Here is a 13,901-nt window from a genome sequence, read left to right as displayed (position 1 = left end):
ATTTTTTATATAGTAGAGCCATGACCTTTTTATACTGTACATTCAGAGTAAGGTTGCGTACAATAGACATTACTCCCGACCCTTGCAAAGCGGGGAGCTTTATTGGCTTGGGACCGCCCTTTAGAGCAATAATCATTTTGGCAAACACAGATAGAACATTCATCCAAATCTCGGATTACCAATATTGCTCCACAGTATAACAAGTTCAAAGACCAATACTCAAAAATCATAATTTTAATTCAGATACCAATCTCCAATTAAGCTAAAATCCAAGGACCGGTGATACAATTACCTCATAAAAAAAAAAAAAAAAAATCAATTTCCATTAAAAATTTGACCGAGTCAAACCGAGTTCCCAGCTTCTCATCCCACGTAAACCCCCACTACGTGTGTTAGTGCAGTAACTAACTCTAAACCTCCCTTCCCCTCCCCCTCACTTACATATTAACCCCCTCCCACCTCAAACCATCTCACAAATTGCAGTCAGTTTTTGCACTCAGAAGCAATTCATCTCCCCAATAGCAAAAGAGCTTCTGTAAAAGCATTTCCCAAATGGCTAACTTCAACTGCAACATGATCTTTCTGTTTTCTCCGGTGATGTTTTTCTTCTGCTATGGTCATTTCGTCTCCGCCTTCGAGTTCCAAGTTGGTGGAAACAAAGACTGGGTTGTCCCTCCCCCCAACGACACCAAAATCTACAACGATTGGGCCTCTGAAAACCGGTTCCAAGTCGGCGACACCCTCCGTAAGTACACACATAGCATGCACCCGAACTTGAATCCCACTACAAGTACATCATACTAGTTAAGAATATCGTTTTTTATTTTGTTGTAACGTTGTTTTGGAAGAATCAACCGTTCAAGTATTTAAAATTACACGCTAAAAACGGTAGAAATAGGGTCATATATAAGTATAATATATATGTTATGCGATCTATATGTAGTACACAATTAATAAAACACAAGTTGAATCTCCCTCCGTATTTTTTAGTTGCTTAGAATATCGCTTTATTATGTTGTTTAGTTTGTAGATTTTAGGTACACAACGAAACACAAGTCGAATCTCAGTCCCAATATATTAGAGTAGCTTAGAATATCACTTTTGTTTTATTATTATGTTGTTTTATAGGTTTATTACAAAATAAAACATGAATCTCCTTTGAGTATATTAGAGTACCTTAGAATATCGCCTTGTAATGATTGTTTTGTTCTTCTTACGATGTTTTGGGTTTGTAGGCTTTCACTACAAGAAGGACTCGGTGATGGAGGTGACAGAGGCGGAGTACAAAAAGTGCAACTCGACTCGCCCCAACTTCTTCTCGAACACTGGAAACACCGTTTACACGTTCGACCACTCGGGCTCCTTCTACTTCATCAGTGGAGCCGCTGGACACTGCGAGAGGGGACAGCGCATGATAGTTAAGGTGATGGCGGCGGAGGATGAGGACTCTCCGTCGGGTGGTGACGCCATAAAATCTTCCGGTGCTGCGGTTTCCTCAGTCGGAGTCTCCAAACTTGTCCTTGTTCAGTTTGTTATGTCGTACGTTGTTGCTTCTGTTATGTTCTAGTTTGATTAATTAAGTTTGTGGAATGTTAATTAGCATGGTTATTACTGGTTAGGGTTGTTAATTTCTAGAGTTGGATGTTGATTAATATTTAGGGTTATTTATTGCTGGAGTCTTTGTTTAATGTTAAAACTATGGTAATTTTTGTTAATTTCGTACGTATATCATCTGTATACATTGATCACTAGCTTTTGTCTAATTTATAACAAAAATTGGATGGCTTAATTTGGATGTCATAATCAGTGTTTAAAATATTTGTGTGCAAATTTATGAAAGTATTTATGAATATATCAATATCGGTTGTTGTTCGACGGAAATTAAGAAAAATTGTAATCGGGCGGGTAAGCATATCAACTCATTCAGATTTAGTCAAAATTAAAGAAAAAATTCTTAGAAAGTATTCAAAAATTCGAAATCTGCAATGGGTTTCAACAAAATTACTGTAGTGAATTGGTAAATAGTGGCAATATTCATTGATTTTTCTCGCCGTTATAGAGTGAAGTTTGCATTTCACCCTCTGTTTCCATATCGTCTTTGGTTTTTTGAATATTTCAACGGAAGTATGGGCAATTTCGTAAATATATTAAATACTGGCTACAATCAAATAGAGGAAATTAAAGTATAAAAAAGAAAAAGACTTTTGATTGAAATTTCTCCAGAAGTGCTACAATTGCTAAAGAGATATCCTATGTGGTATTTTTGCCACCTTTCTTCCTACAATTTAAATATGTATTAATCTACACAAAAGTATGGGGAACATGGAAAATTAAGGTCTCTAAACAAGGATTAATCATCAAAAGCTAGAGAAAATTCAATTACAAATGCTCGAACAACAACATCTCAGATTCTCAAAAACACCAAAGCTTGGAGATCTTCACAAACAGCAAAACCATTTCTTCTGCATTCAAATAAGAAGCAATCAGTGATACAAAACTCCCAAGAGAGGAACGAATACGAAATACAATTAATGCAACTAATTTTAGGGCAAACGTGAGTTAGGTAAGTTAGTTAGGGCAATTTACCGCCTCTAGTAGGCTAGAATGTGTAGATATTGAGAGTGAATAATGTTGTTAAGTTAATTACCTCTTGGGGATATTGATCGTTTATTGGTTTGGCTGAGGAGGGAGTCCCATTGGCAGCCCCATTGTTCATCTTCTGATCTCTAGCTTTAGTGAATATCACAGTAAACCCTTCGGCTGATGCCGGGTTGTTCACATCCCACTCTCCAAATTTGGGCAAGGGCCGTCCCATCTCCTGCTCCACAAAACCCACAATACATTATTTGGTTTTACCAATTGTATACATCCATGTGTTTGTCTTTCTCAGCACATCATACGTTGAAATTGAGAAAGACGGACATCATCGAGGCTAAAACATGTAAACTCGAAATGAAATGCAGATGCACATGTTATGTGGAATACAAACTTACCGAGGCCATTCGCAGGAGGAGCGGAGATTCGAGGAAGACGAGACTGGAGACTTGGGAGAGAAGCAATGGAGAAGAAGAATGACAGAGGAAAAATAGAGAGGTGGCGTGAGTTGTACGTGATAAGGGAGGAAGAAGGAGAGGGTAGCTAAAGCCTAAACCAAAGGAAATGGATGGCACAAAAAGTGACGTGAGTAGTTAGTAGTTAGCATGTAGTTGTTCAGTTTTTGTACCCTACATGTCACACCCATCATTTGTAGCAAATTCTTAACAATAAAGTCAAATAATACGCCCCCTTCTATTAACATAATCTTCCCTAACAACGTTGGAAGATTCTCAGCTATGCTCAGGAATTCGTTCTTCTATTATTTTTTACATTAGATAACCGACTGTTATATACTCTAAAATTAATATTTCTCACACTACGTTTAGCCTTTTAGCCGCCTCCCAAGCCCATAAACTAAGGAATTGGATCCTCGCCGGATCTAATTGCTGGGGATCCTAGGGATCAACCCACATGGGCCGTTGATAAAAAATCGTACGGTCACAATTAAATATTTTAAAAGTAAAACAGTCTCGTTTTGCGTGAAAAATATAAAAAAGAAAAAAATTATAACCACACGATTTTTGATCAACGGACCATATGAGTTGATCCCTAGGATCCCCATGAATTAGATCCGGCGAGGATCCAATTCCATAAACTAACATTTCCATACACCTCCCTCGTTAATTTTCAGGTTGGGTGTCTTCATAAAAGAGAAAGAGCTAATTACAAAATACATCCATGAGATTTAGAGCCACTTTCATTTTTTGCTTCACTCTGAATTACTAATTTTTTTTTAATTCAAGTCATCCTTGCTTTTCAATGAAATCAGACAGAAAAAAAGATAGTCCATTTTGTATCTAATTGCCTTCTAAAAGTTGGCCTCATACTTGCTACGGGAACTGTGAATTGAGAAGTTTTTGGGTACGATAGATTGGAGATGGTGTGAGAGAAATGTCTGATCAAAAGTGGGTTTGTTGTGGGGAAGGGGAAGGTTTGTTGTGTCTGATCTGTAGGTATGAGCTGGTTTAGTAGTTGGACCATAGAATTTTCCAGTTAATAGGCCATAAGAAGCTAGTAAAAGGAGTGGTTTAAATTGTTAATAGCTTAATACTTTCGGTAGTTAGGTGAAAACCCCGAAAGATTGTGTCCCTTTCTGAAAATGATTCCAAACTTCAAGGTGTATTTTGTAATTAGGTCATAAAAATCTTGTTCGGTTGGAACCATCAAAGTCGGGCCTCTGAGAGGCCCAATTAACAAGCGCTTGGGCCACAACCAGCCACGGGTGGTGGGCAATGAATCAATCTCTATGTTCCACGTGGCAATCATCCATGGGTGGTTGCGTGGTTTACCCACGCCTAAAATCAAACGATTGATATACAATCGAACCACGCTCACACCAAAAAAAAAACGGCTCCCCATCGGACACGTCACCGAGGAAACGCCCAGACGCGCAGCCAATCACGACACGGAATCGAACTAATCCCACTATTTCATTTACAATTACAGATAAGCCCTCGTCAGCTGAAACCATCCCCTATATAACCGGGTATGGTATTTCCGTCATTTCCCAACCCCTTTGTCTCCATTATTGTCTCCCACTCTCCCTCTCTCCCTCTCTGTCATTCTCTCTCTCTTCCAACCTCTCTCTGTTCGCAGTTGTTGGAGCTCGGAAACGCAACAATGGCGACGGGGTTGATACGGAGGGCCATTGCTTCTGCGGCGTCGTCGGGATCGACGGCGGCGGCGTCGTTTCGTTACGTGTGCGTCCGGGCTATGGCGTCGGAGGCCCAGGCCCAGCAGGTGGACCTCAAGGCCCGAGACAAAACGGACATCAAGACCTTCTCAATCTACCGGTGGAACCCGGACAACCCGAAGAAGCCGGAGCTCAAGGAGTACGAGATCGACCTCAAGGAGTGCGGGCCCATGGTGCTCGACGCCCTCATCAAGATCAAGAACGAGATGGATCCCACCCTCACCTTCCGGCGATCTTGCCGGGAAGGGATCTGCGGCTCCTGCGCCATGAACATCGACGGCTGCAACGGCCTGGCCTGCCTGACGAAGATAGCGCCGTCGGAGGCGGGCGCCTCGATGATCACGCCGCTGCCGCACATGTTTGTGATCAAGGACCTGGTGGTGGATATGACGAACTTCTACAACCAGTACAAGAGCATCGAGCCGTGGCTGAAGCGGAAGAGCCCGGCGGCGGAGTTGGATGGGAAGGAGATAAAGCAGAGCAAGAAGGATAGGGCGAAGCTGGATGGGATGTACGAGTGCATTCTGTGCGCCTGCTGTAGCACGTCCTGCCCTAGCTACTGGTGGAACCCTGAGTCTTACTTGGGCCCCGCCGCCTTGCTCCACGCCAATCGGTACATTCATTTCTCTTGATTCTTCATCTCTATTTCAGAACTTGCTAGGGATTATGATTATTGATTGATTAATTTAACATGATAATCTCTTTGATTAAGCAACTAATCCACGCTTAAATGTAGGATGAATTGATATATTAGGTGAATGTTTATGTGTAGGATTGAAAATTGATTGGAAATGTTGCTGTTTGGGTACAAATTTTGTGTCTTGTTGGGTCAATTTTTTATATTGGGAAGTTTTACAAACAACAACAACCATTCCTTAATTATCCCACTAAGTTGGGTCTACTGCATGAATCCTAGAACACCAGTGAGCTCGGTTTTGCACTTAGATTGGGGAAGTTTTGTTTCGAAAAAAACGAATTCTTCCTTTGTCAATTCCATGTTTTGAGCTACTGCTAGGAACACAACCCATCATAACAAACTAGAGATCTGCTCGTGACTCAAAGCCGTCTCAGGGATCTGTCTGGCGTGTTGAACGTTGAGTGACCGAGAGTAGTAGTTAGTAACTAACATGGAGCTGCAGTTCATGTGCCGGAGCTCATGGCGTTGGTTGTAGTGAGATTGTTTCGAAGGTGATGATAAGGGTTTTGGTTGCCATCTTCAAAAGGCAAGAACTTGAAGAAAAAACTGATTTGGAACAAAATCCAAACCACATTTTGCAGTGTAGTGCTTAATCTCATGTTTTTGGGATAGGATGTCTGTCAAACAATATTTGTTCCTTGACTATGGAGCTCGAAACATTCCTAATTGTACTCGTAGCGTATGTAATTGTGATTTTCTCCTCTGCATATGCAATTTGCTGTGGTTGTTCGTTGTATATTCTTGGAGGTGAACGCTGCATCCTGAGTCATTTTTTGTGTTGTTATGCAGGTGGATAAGTGACAGCCGTGACGAATACACAAAGGAGCGACTGGATGCAATAAACGACGAGTTCAAGCTCTACCGATGCCATACCATATTGAACTGTGCTCGTGCCTGCCCGAAGGGTTTGAACCCCGGAAAGCAGATCCAACATATCAAGCAGCTCCAGCTGAAGCCCTAAGTTTCTGAAAGCAAATTGTGCGTCTATTTCAACCATTTATTCTAGGAATTTTTCGGGGTTCATCAGTCATGTGGTTTGAGCAAATAATTAGTGAACTATTGTATCCTTTCATCCCTTTAATAAAATTGGGAAGGAAGCATGTTGTTTTTGTTTATAAATCTTTAGCATCGGCCGAGCACCGGTGTCGTTATCTTTCTTGGCTTCTATGTCGAACTAGAAGCTTTTCGTTGATCCAAAAATCTGAATCCACAGCTACTCCGACATATCAGAACCCTATACAGATCCACTCAAACACCATTCAAGGTTCAGACATTTCATGATCGAACTCCTTTGTCTGCTCCATTGACGCTACTGTTTCGCTTGACCTAACTTCGGTCTGAAGCAATGTGATTAGCATGATTTTCTGCAGGATGCAACAATGACAACCACACAGCCTGTATATGATACCGTCGGTTCTACACTTGCTTTCAATTTCAACGTAAATCTACATGTCGAAGACTTCTTCGAATAACAGTTTAGGCTGCTAAGGCTAAGTTAGGTTAGGTTAAGGTTCATGAAATCAACACGAATTTGGAGGGGTTTGTAGCAGAGAAGAAACTAGCTCTTTCGCTTCCTATTGTGCAAGAGAGCGCGAGACTTTATTGCAGTGAATCACAAAGCCAATTATTACATCCTTCCTCAACCTCATCTCATCAATCACAGCAGAATTTCACAAAAATTTTAGCGGCACGAGTTCTACATATCTATAGCAATTTAAGCATTCTAAGAAAACCTTGCCTAAGACCGCTCTTACGAAGATATGAAAAAGTAAGAGACCGGAGAAAAGATGTATGAAGATTAAATCCTTCTTGACAGACCTAAGAATACAGCAGCTGATGAGATCTGTACCCTGAGATCAGCTGCATCAACATCATGACCGCCTTCAACCAAACCCCATCTATCCACCTGCGAAATCAGATGCGGTTTTTTAAGACTTTGCAAGAGTTTGTTATGTCAGCTCAAGTTTGATAGAGAGAAGTAAATGAATTAGAACCTGTATATCTTCTTCGAGTCTGATCAACTCGATTGCTTCTTCAATCTGTAACTTCCCGCGAAAAATTCCAATAGCAATTATTAGCGAGTGTGCTGATGATGCGATGGCGTCAATTGCTGCCAATTCACAGTCATTTGTTTGTTTTAGTAAGGTCTCTATAGCCTTTGTGAGGCCATCCTCCTGCTTCCCACCAAAAAAGCTTGAGTACACAGCAGGCTTGAAGCCAAATTCTGACTTCACCCAATCAAGCAAAGGATCCATTTTTTCCACTTGTCGGTCTACATAAGATTCGGGGTGCCATGTCTTAGCAACAAATATACTCTTATCTTAAAATATAAAATTATTATTTTCAAGGAGTAACACAAGCAATTTCACGGAAGGTTCAAAACAGCAAATTATCAGACACACAAAAAAGATCATACCATGGACAACACTTGTGATATCATTGTCGTTCGGGGCGCGACAGAAGACTAAATCTTGATTGAATTTCTTCATCAAACAATCTATAACCTTTGGCCGTGTAAGAGGAACTCTTTCCAGTGCAGTACAAGCATGCTTCATGAGAGGCATTGAAAAGGGCCTAATCCCATCTGTTTCCTAAAAATACATATAGTTACGTAAGACAAACCACCATACATAATTACAAGCAGAAGCTCAACAGAAGTCAAGAAAAACACGTAATCCCGAATAAAAGCTTTTTGATAACAGTACAGAGGAACAGAAGCTCAATTCGGAAAGAAACCTACTTTTCTTGCTTTCAATTTTGAAAAGCAACTTGAATTTGAATTGAGCTACTACTAAAATGCAAAACATCCAAATTAGAACACAAAGAGCCCAAAAACTAAACAAGTTGCGATTTTGAGTAAAACCCAATTGAGCTAAGCCCTCAAGTTCCAAATTTGAGTGAAACGGAACCCAATTGATCTAAGCTTCTGAAAATTGGAACAACGGCAGAAAATCAGATCACCTGGTATTCCCATTCTGCCGCAATAGCCTTCGCCAGGGCTAAAGTAGGAAGCTTTAGGGGCCTCTTCGATGGCGTTTTGAGTGTCCGGTAATCAAGCATCACAGTCCAACCATTGCCATCGTCGGCCGGCCTCGTCGTCACCTGTTTGTAAAATCTCTTTCCCACGATGGACCCCGTCATGAACGACATCGGCATCGTCACCGACGACGCCGCTTCGCTCTTGGAGCTGGAACTCGACGGCGACTTGACGTATATGCTGTCATCGTGGGCACTGCTGTTATTCTTGTCTTCTTTTCCGTCGGAGGAGAAGGTGAATGACGAAGATGGGCCGTCGGATTGGGGCTGCTCGAAAGTAGCGGTGGCGGTGGAGCTGAAGGGGCGAGCTCGAGAAGAGAGAGATCCGATCAGTTTGAGGTTTCCGACTGATTTTAGGGTTCTGTTGATCAGCAAATTCGCCATGGATTGCAATTAGAGTGAGTGTCCAATTTCAGAACTGGACTGAAATTAGGGTTTTGTTTTTGGGGTTGCGGATGGCGAAAGGAGGAAGGGAGAAAGATGATGTATTTGGAATTTTGGATTGGAAGCTTTGGGGTTTCCCAATTCAAAATTATATTGGGCCTTGTAAAGCCCGTTTAGGATGGTAATGGACTTTAGAAATCTTTGAGTCCATTTGCATCAATAGAGAGTTATCTGACCCATCTCCACACACGAGTTACAAATTTCACAGCGAGTAGCGTTGAGGGTGGGTAGTGACTGATGATTTTCCGGTATGATTGAGATCAAAGGGTATAAAAAGGATAAAAATTAACGAAAAGTAAAAAAAAAAAAGTATAAAAAGGATAAAAACTAACTAAAAGTAAAAAAAAAAAAACTTTAGTTTTAATGAAAAATGACAAATAAAGGTGTAGTGAATAGTACCAGAAAAAGATAAAAATGTGATTTTTTTGTTAAAAGTGAACAATATCAGAAGTATTTCATTAAAACTCCCTATAAAAATTGACTTTGGATTCAATTTGCACAACATTGTGGGTCATGGGTCTCATGTCGTAGGTTGCGTTTCGTGACGGAGTTAAGAAGGTTGTGGGTTAAGGCTGTTTTCAATCCAATCCTAACCAGAGTTTGTATATACCAAACAATAGAAGAAAGATAACTTTAACAAAAAACTCCCGATACTGTTCATTTTAACGAAAAACCATATTTTTACACTAAAAAGTCAATCCTGTTACTATTCACTTTACCATTTATTTTGTCCTTATCGTTAAAACTCAAAGTTTTTAAGCATTTTTCATTAGTTTTCCTTAGAATAAAAGCCCCACATATCCAATCCAATCTTAACCTAACAAGTCCAAAATACAAAATCTCATCACGTCCGACCCCATCAAACTGCCCTAAAATTTGGATAGAGGTCAATGATGATGCATTTGGCGCCATATGCATTAAAATCCATAACAGAAAATCATGGGGACGCAGAGAGAGCAATGAATATATTTACAACAAGGGTAATACTAAGGAGACTAAATTTGAAGATTAAATTTGCAAACTAAATAATATGTCACAAATAAAAATGAGCAGGTTTATCAACGCTTAAGTAATGAACAAATCATCAACTTTCATGTTCTTTAGTTTTCAAAATTTAATCTATAAATTTAATTTTCTTAATATTACACTTATAACAAACTCAATGAACATTCCCACGTAAATGTCCTCAATTCATAACCCCTTTTTCAGTTACACTTCATAAACCCTTTTATTACACCAAATTTTAAAAGAAAAAAAAAAGCGCCAATCGAAGCTCCATAAATGATAAAGCTACATCGGAAAGCGGGACCACGTCATCAAGAGTGGGGGCCCACCAGCAGTGTTCGGGCGAATCACAGACTTACAGTTGGATAAGAGTCAAGGGATTGCATGCAAATTTGGAAGCAAAACAGACCTTCTTTCCTTCTTGCTTTCTTGCTTTCTTTCTTTCATTCTTCCCGTTCTTGCTCTCTCTGCGCGTTTTTGATCGGAGAAAATTGAAGATTCATCGGATTCCCTCCCGCCGGAAGAGTGAGAAGGGAGGAGAGAGAAACTGGGGAGGAAGGAATGGCATCGTGGAACTCGACTCCGCTGGAAATCACGTACGAAGTGCTGGGATGGACGGCGTTCGTGAGTTGGTCCATCAGCTTCTACCCGCAAGTAATCTTGAATTTCCGCCGTAAAAGGTGATTTATTCCCGTCTCGGTGTTCTCTGGAATTTGATTCCGACCATGACTTTTCCTTTATAAGAAATGAGTTTGTTTAAGAGACGTGTTTGATAGCAATTTTGTTTTTAGTTCTTGTGAGTTTCCGAAAAAATTGAAAACTGAATCCAAAATATGAAAACCGAACTAAAAGAAACAGTTTTTTAGTTAGCATTTTTTCAGAAACAACGAAATGAAATTTGAAAACGAAATAATTATCAAACGGCGCTTTTAGTGGGTGAGTTGGAATTTGAATTTGGGTTTGTGTTTGGATTCAGTGTTGTGGGGCTGAACTTCGATTTCGTGGTGTTGAATTTGACGAAGCACTCCTCCTATCTCATTTACAACGCCAGTCTCTACTTCAGCTCCGCCGTACAAAAGCAGTACTTCAAAAAGTACGGCGACAAACAGGTTTGCTCCGTTTTTCCTCTCCCTAAGCCAACTACTTGTTCATATGATTGTTTTTCACATCCCCAGCTGCTGTGTTCTTTGTTTCCAATCGAAAAGCTTCGGTTTTTTGAGTCAAAGTTAACACTTCCACAATTGGGTAGGTTGTATTTTGGTCGAGTGGCAAAGGGTCTAATCTTCCCAGATTATATGTTGACACTTGATACAAGTTTATGGATTACATTAACGATTGTATTATATATATCGGTTTTAGACCAACCTCGATTGCTTTAGTTTATTTTGTTGCTGACATATGGTACGCTGGATTTTGAGGACATCAACAAATTTACGCCTCAGAAAGTTATCCCAACCCGACCCTGGTGTTTCTAGTGTGTTTCGCTGTTTTTGGGCACGTAAATTTTATTTTTTTAGGATTATGTGTTGTAATCTTAATACTATTGAGAGTAGATGTTCAGGTCCCTAATTTGCATCGTCTGGAATCTCAAAAGTGATGAAATTAATCAGCGCTCGTTAAAAGGAAGGATATATCGATGAGACTGAATTGATACGCTTCATTATGTATACTCGGAAGTACAAATTTTTTGTGTTCTATGATTGCAGATGATACCTGTTGCAGCAAATGACGTCGCTTTCTCTTGTCATGCTGTTTTACTGACGGCAGTTACCCTGTACCAAATATCAATCTATGAAGTAAGTGTCTTGATCTTAATTCGCCAAGTTTAGACTTAAAACCTGTGTTATAGGTTCGAAATCCTGATGTTAGTCATATGGTCATGGCAAGTTTCGTATTTGAGGTTTCGTTGATGGCTTTATGCAGCGCGGAAATCAGAAGGTCTCCAAGATTTCCATTGGAATTGTTGCTGTCGTGTGGTTAGCTGCTGCAGTTTGTGTTTTCGTAGCTTTGCCAAGGCATTCCTGGCTTTGGTTGATTTCCGTTTTCAAGTAAGATTCTTTCGTTTATGTGTTTCTATGCCTCGAGTTTCATCACTCTTTTCCACATCAAGATATCCATGGGAATTCCGAACTTTCTCTATGTCAATAAGTTCAACGTAGACAATGAGCTTCAAATCCAGTCGCATTTAGTATAATGTTCTGATTAAGTGAGGCGGATTTCTCAGCATTTGAACTCAACCCCTTCCTTACTTGGGGATGGTTAATAGATTTATCTCCCCAGTCCTCTTTATGCATAAACCGTTACCGAACTACCTCCTTCCAAATTAAAATGATATGTAGCAGTGTAGATGCCAAGATCTGGTTACCTTCTTCTGTCTTGAAGCTTTATTCAGTTGAATTTCTTCATACAGCCTTACGGCTTCAATTCGTTTGATTTTGTTGCAGCTCAATTCAAGTTTCTATGACATGCATCAAATATATTCCTCAGGTTAGTATTCGTTACTCGATGCATTGGCCATGCATTTTCATTGTGAATAGCATTCGCCATCCTTCGATATATAGAGTATCTAGATACATAGGAAATGAAGAAAAGAAACGAAACTGTAATTACTACTCGTGTTAATATTTTAACATGAAACAACAGACTGATGCAAATTAAACTTTTCAAAGTATAGGCGGTCATGAACTTCCTTCGAAAGAGCACAGATGGATTCAGCATTGGCAACATTTTACTTGATTTCACCGGAGGGGCAGCTAGTTATGCGCAAATGGCCATGCAGTCTATAGATCAACGTTCGTAATTCTCTTCCTCAACCAATGATATTTGCAGTTTGAAAACATCGTTCCTTCGAGCTTAATTTGTTTCTAACTTGTGCACCTTTCCAGATTCTTGGGTGAACTTCTATGGAAATATCGGAAAGACACTGCTGTCTCTGGTATGAACTGATATATTACAATCACTCTTTCATTTATCGTTCTAATCTGTCTCAATTTGAAACGCTCATGGGGCTTTACACTTATACGCGGACGTTGGTTTTACTGAAATTTCAGATATCTATCTTCTTTGACCTTCTGTTCATGTGTCAACATTTCGTGCTGTATCGCGGCAAGAGTAGTGAAGAACTTGTCAAGACTTCCGATGAACCAGTTTCGGAAAATGTATAAAGCTTTGAGCTTCGGCTTGGATCTCAACATGTTTGATATTAATAAAATGTATATTAAGTTGAAGTTCTCTCTAAATTGTATTAGCGTATTTTGAGATAAAACGCCACACCTTAAAATCACATCTTGTATTGAAGCAAAAAATAATGAAGTTGGCGAAGTTTTTTTGTAATATATATATATATATATATATATATATATATTAGAAAACATGAAGTTCTCAATCAGCAAATTCTCATCGATCTCCGATCGCTACAATGGCGGATCTTGACTACTTCAAGGAGAGCTTGGAGCCACTGGAGTTCTCCAGTCCAGTCCAGTCTTCCAATCCATTACGCAGTTCATGAAAATGTATGAATCTTTGTTTGCAAATTGGCTTGATCAAGAGATGAGAAAAGAAATCGTCCGTATATTTGGTGGTAACTTTTCTCAAATTCTTTCATCTCCAATTCCCCTCCCCTCCCGTCCCTTCATATATGAACGGTCACGATTAAGTCAGTCAATACCTAGTGTTGACTTTGTTACAGAAAGAGAAATAAAAAGAGAAAAGTGAGAGAGGAGGAAACCGAAGAGGTGGGGATTTGAAGAGGAAAGAATCCTACTTGGTATAGAACTATAGACATAGGTCCTAAATTTAGAACAATAGCTGTGCAGTCCGGAACAAGTGGTATAAGAACTAATGCTTACTCAATCAGAACAATATGTTCAAGAAAATGCGGTGAAGTTGGGAATAATAAGAGTTCATTTAGAACCTCATTTTCAAGCGGTA

General features: G+C 39.8%; 4 protein-coding genes across 4 annotated transcripts; 3 read left to right on the top strand and 1 right to left on the bottom strand.

The window, feature by feature from the left end:
• The first annotated feature begins 492 nt into the window (after nucleotides 1-492).
• Nucleotides 493-1,797, top strand: LOC114826875 (early nodulin-like protein 21). Its single transcript, XM_029107667.2, has 2 exons — nucleotides 493-745; nucleotides 1,236-1,797. Exons 1-2 carry the CDS (start codon nucleotides 553-555, stop codon nucleotides 1,565-1,567), a joined length of 525 nt encoding a protein of 174 aa, XP_028963500.2. The 5' UTR covers nucleotides 493-552; the 3' UTR covers nucleotides 1,568-1,797.
• A 2,809-nt stretch (nucleotides 1,798-4,606) lies between these two features.
• On the top strand, nucleotides 4,607-6,605 carry LOC103429000 (succinate dehydrogenase [ubiquinone] iron-sulfur subunit 2, mitochondrial-like). Its single transcript, XM_008367141.4, has 2 exons — nucleotides 4,607-5,402; nucleotides 6,276-6,605. The coding sequence occupies exons 1-2, from the start codon at nucleotides 4,717-4,719 to the stop codon at nucleotides 6,445-6,447; spliced, it is 858 nt and encodes a 285-aa protein (XP_008365363.3). The 5' UTR covers nucleotides 4,607-4,716; the 3' UTR covers nucleotides 6,448-6,605.
• Nucleotides 6,606-7,026: 421 nt separating this feature from the next.
• On the bottom strand, nucleotides 7,027-9,044 carry LOC103411138 (uncharacterized). The gene is made up of 4 exons (XM_008349787.4): nucleotides 8,448-9,044; nucleotides 7,903-8,077; nucleotides 7,481-7,758; nucleotides 7,027-7,392 (listed from the first exon to the last, which is right to left on the bottom strand). The coding sequence occupies exons 1-4, from the start codon at nucleotides 8,904-8,906 to the stop codon at nucleotides 7,285-7,287; spliced, it is 1,020 nt and encodes a 339-aa protein (XP_008348009.3). The 5' UTR covers nucleotides 8,907-9,044; the 3' UTR covers nucleotides 7,027-7,284.
• A 1,346-nt stretch (nucleotides 9,045-10,390) lies between these two features.
• LOC103429002 (cystinosin homolog) lies at nucleotides 10,391-13,306 on the top strand. The gene is made up of 8 exons (XM_008367144.4): nucleotides 10,391-10,651; nucleotides 10,948-11,080; nucleotides 11,678-11,767; nucleotides 11,895-12,019; nucleotides 12,416-12,458; nucleotides 12,646-12,763; nucleotides 12,857-12,906; nucleotides 13,022-13,306. Exons 1-8 carry the CDS (start codon nucleotides 10,533-10,535, stop codon nucleotides 13,133-13,135), a joined length of 792 nt encoding a protein of 263 aa, XP_008365366.3. The 5' UTR covers nucleotides 10,391-10,532; the 3' UTR covers nucleotides 13,136-13,306.
• Nucleotides 13,307-13,901: the final 595 nt, after the last annotated feature.

Source organism: Malus domestica, chromosome 09, assembly GCF_042453785.1.
Source record: "Malus domestica chromosome 09, GDT2T_hap1".
Classification (NCBI taxonomy): domain Eukaryota; kingdom Viridiplantae; phylum Streptophyta; class Magnoliopsida; order Rosales; family Rosaceae; genus Malus; species Malus domestica.
Note: the sequence above shows the minus strand (reverse complement) of the source record. Positions and strands in the feature narration are given on the sequence as shown.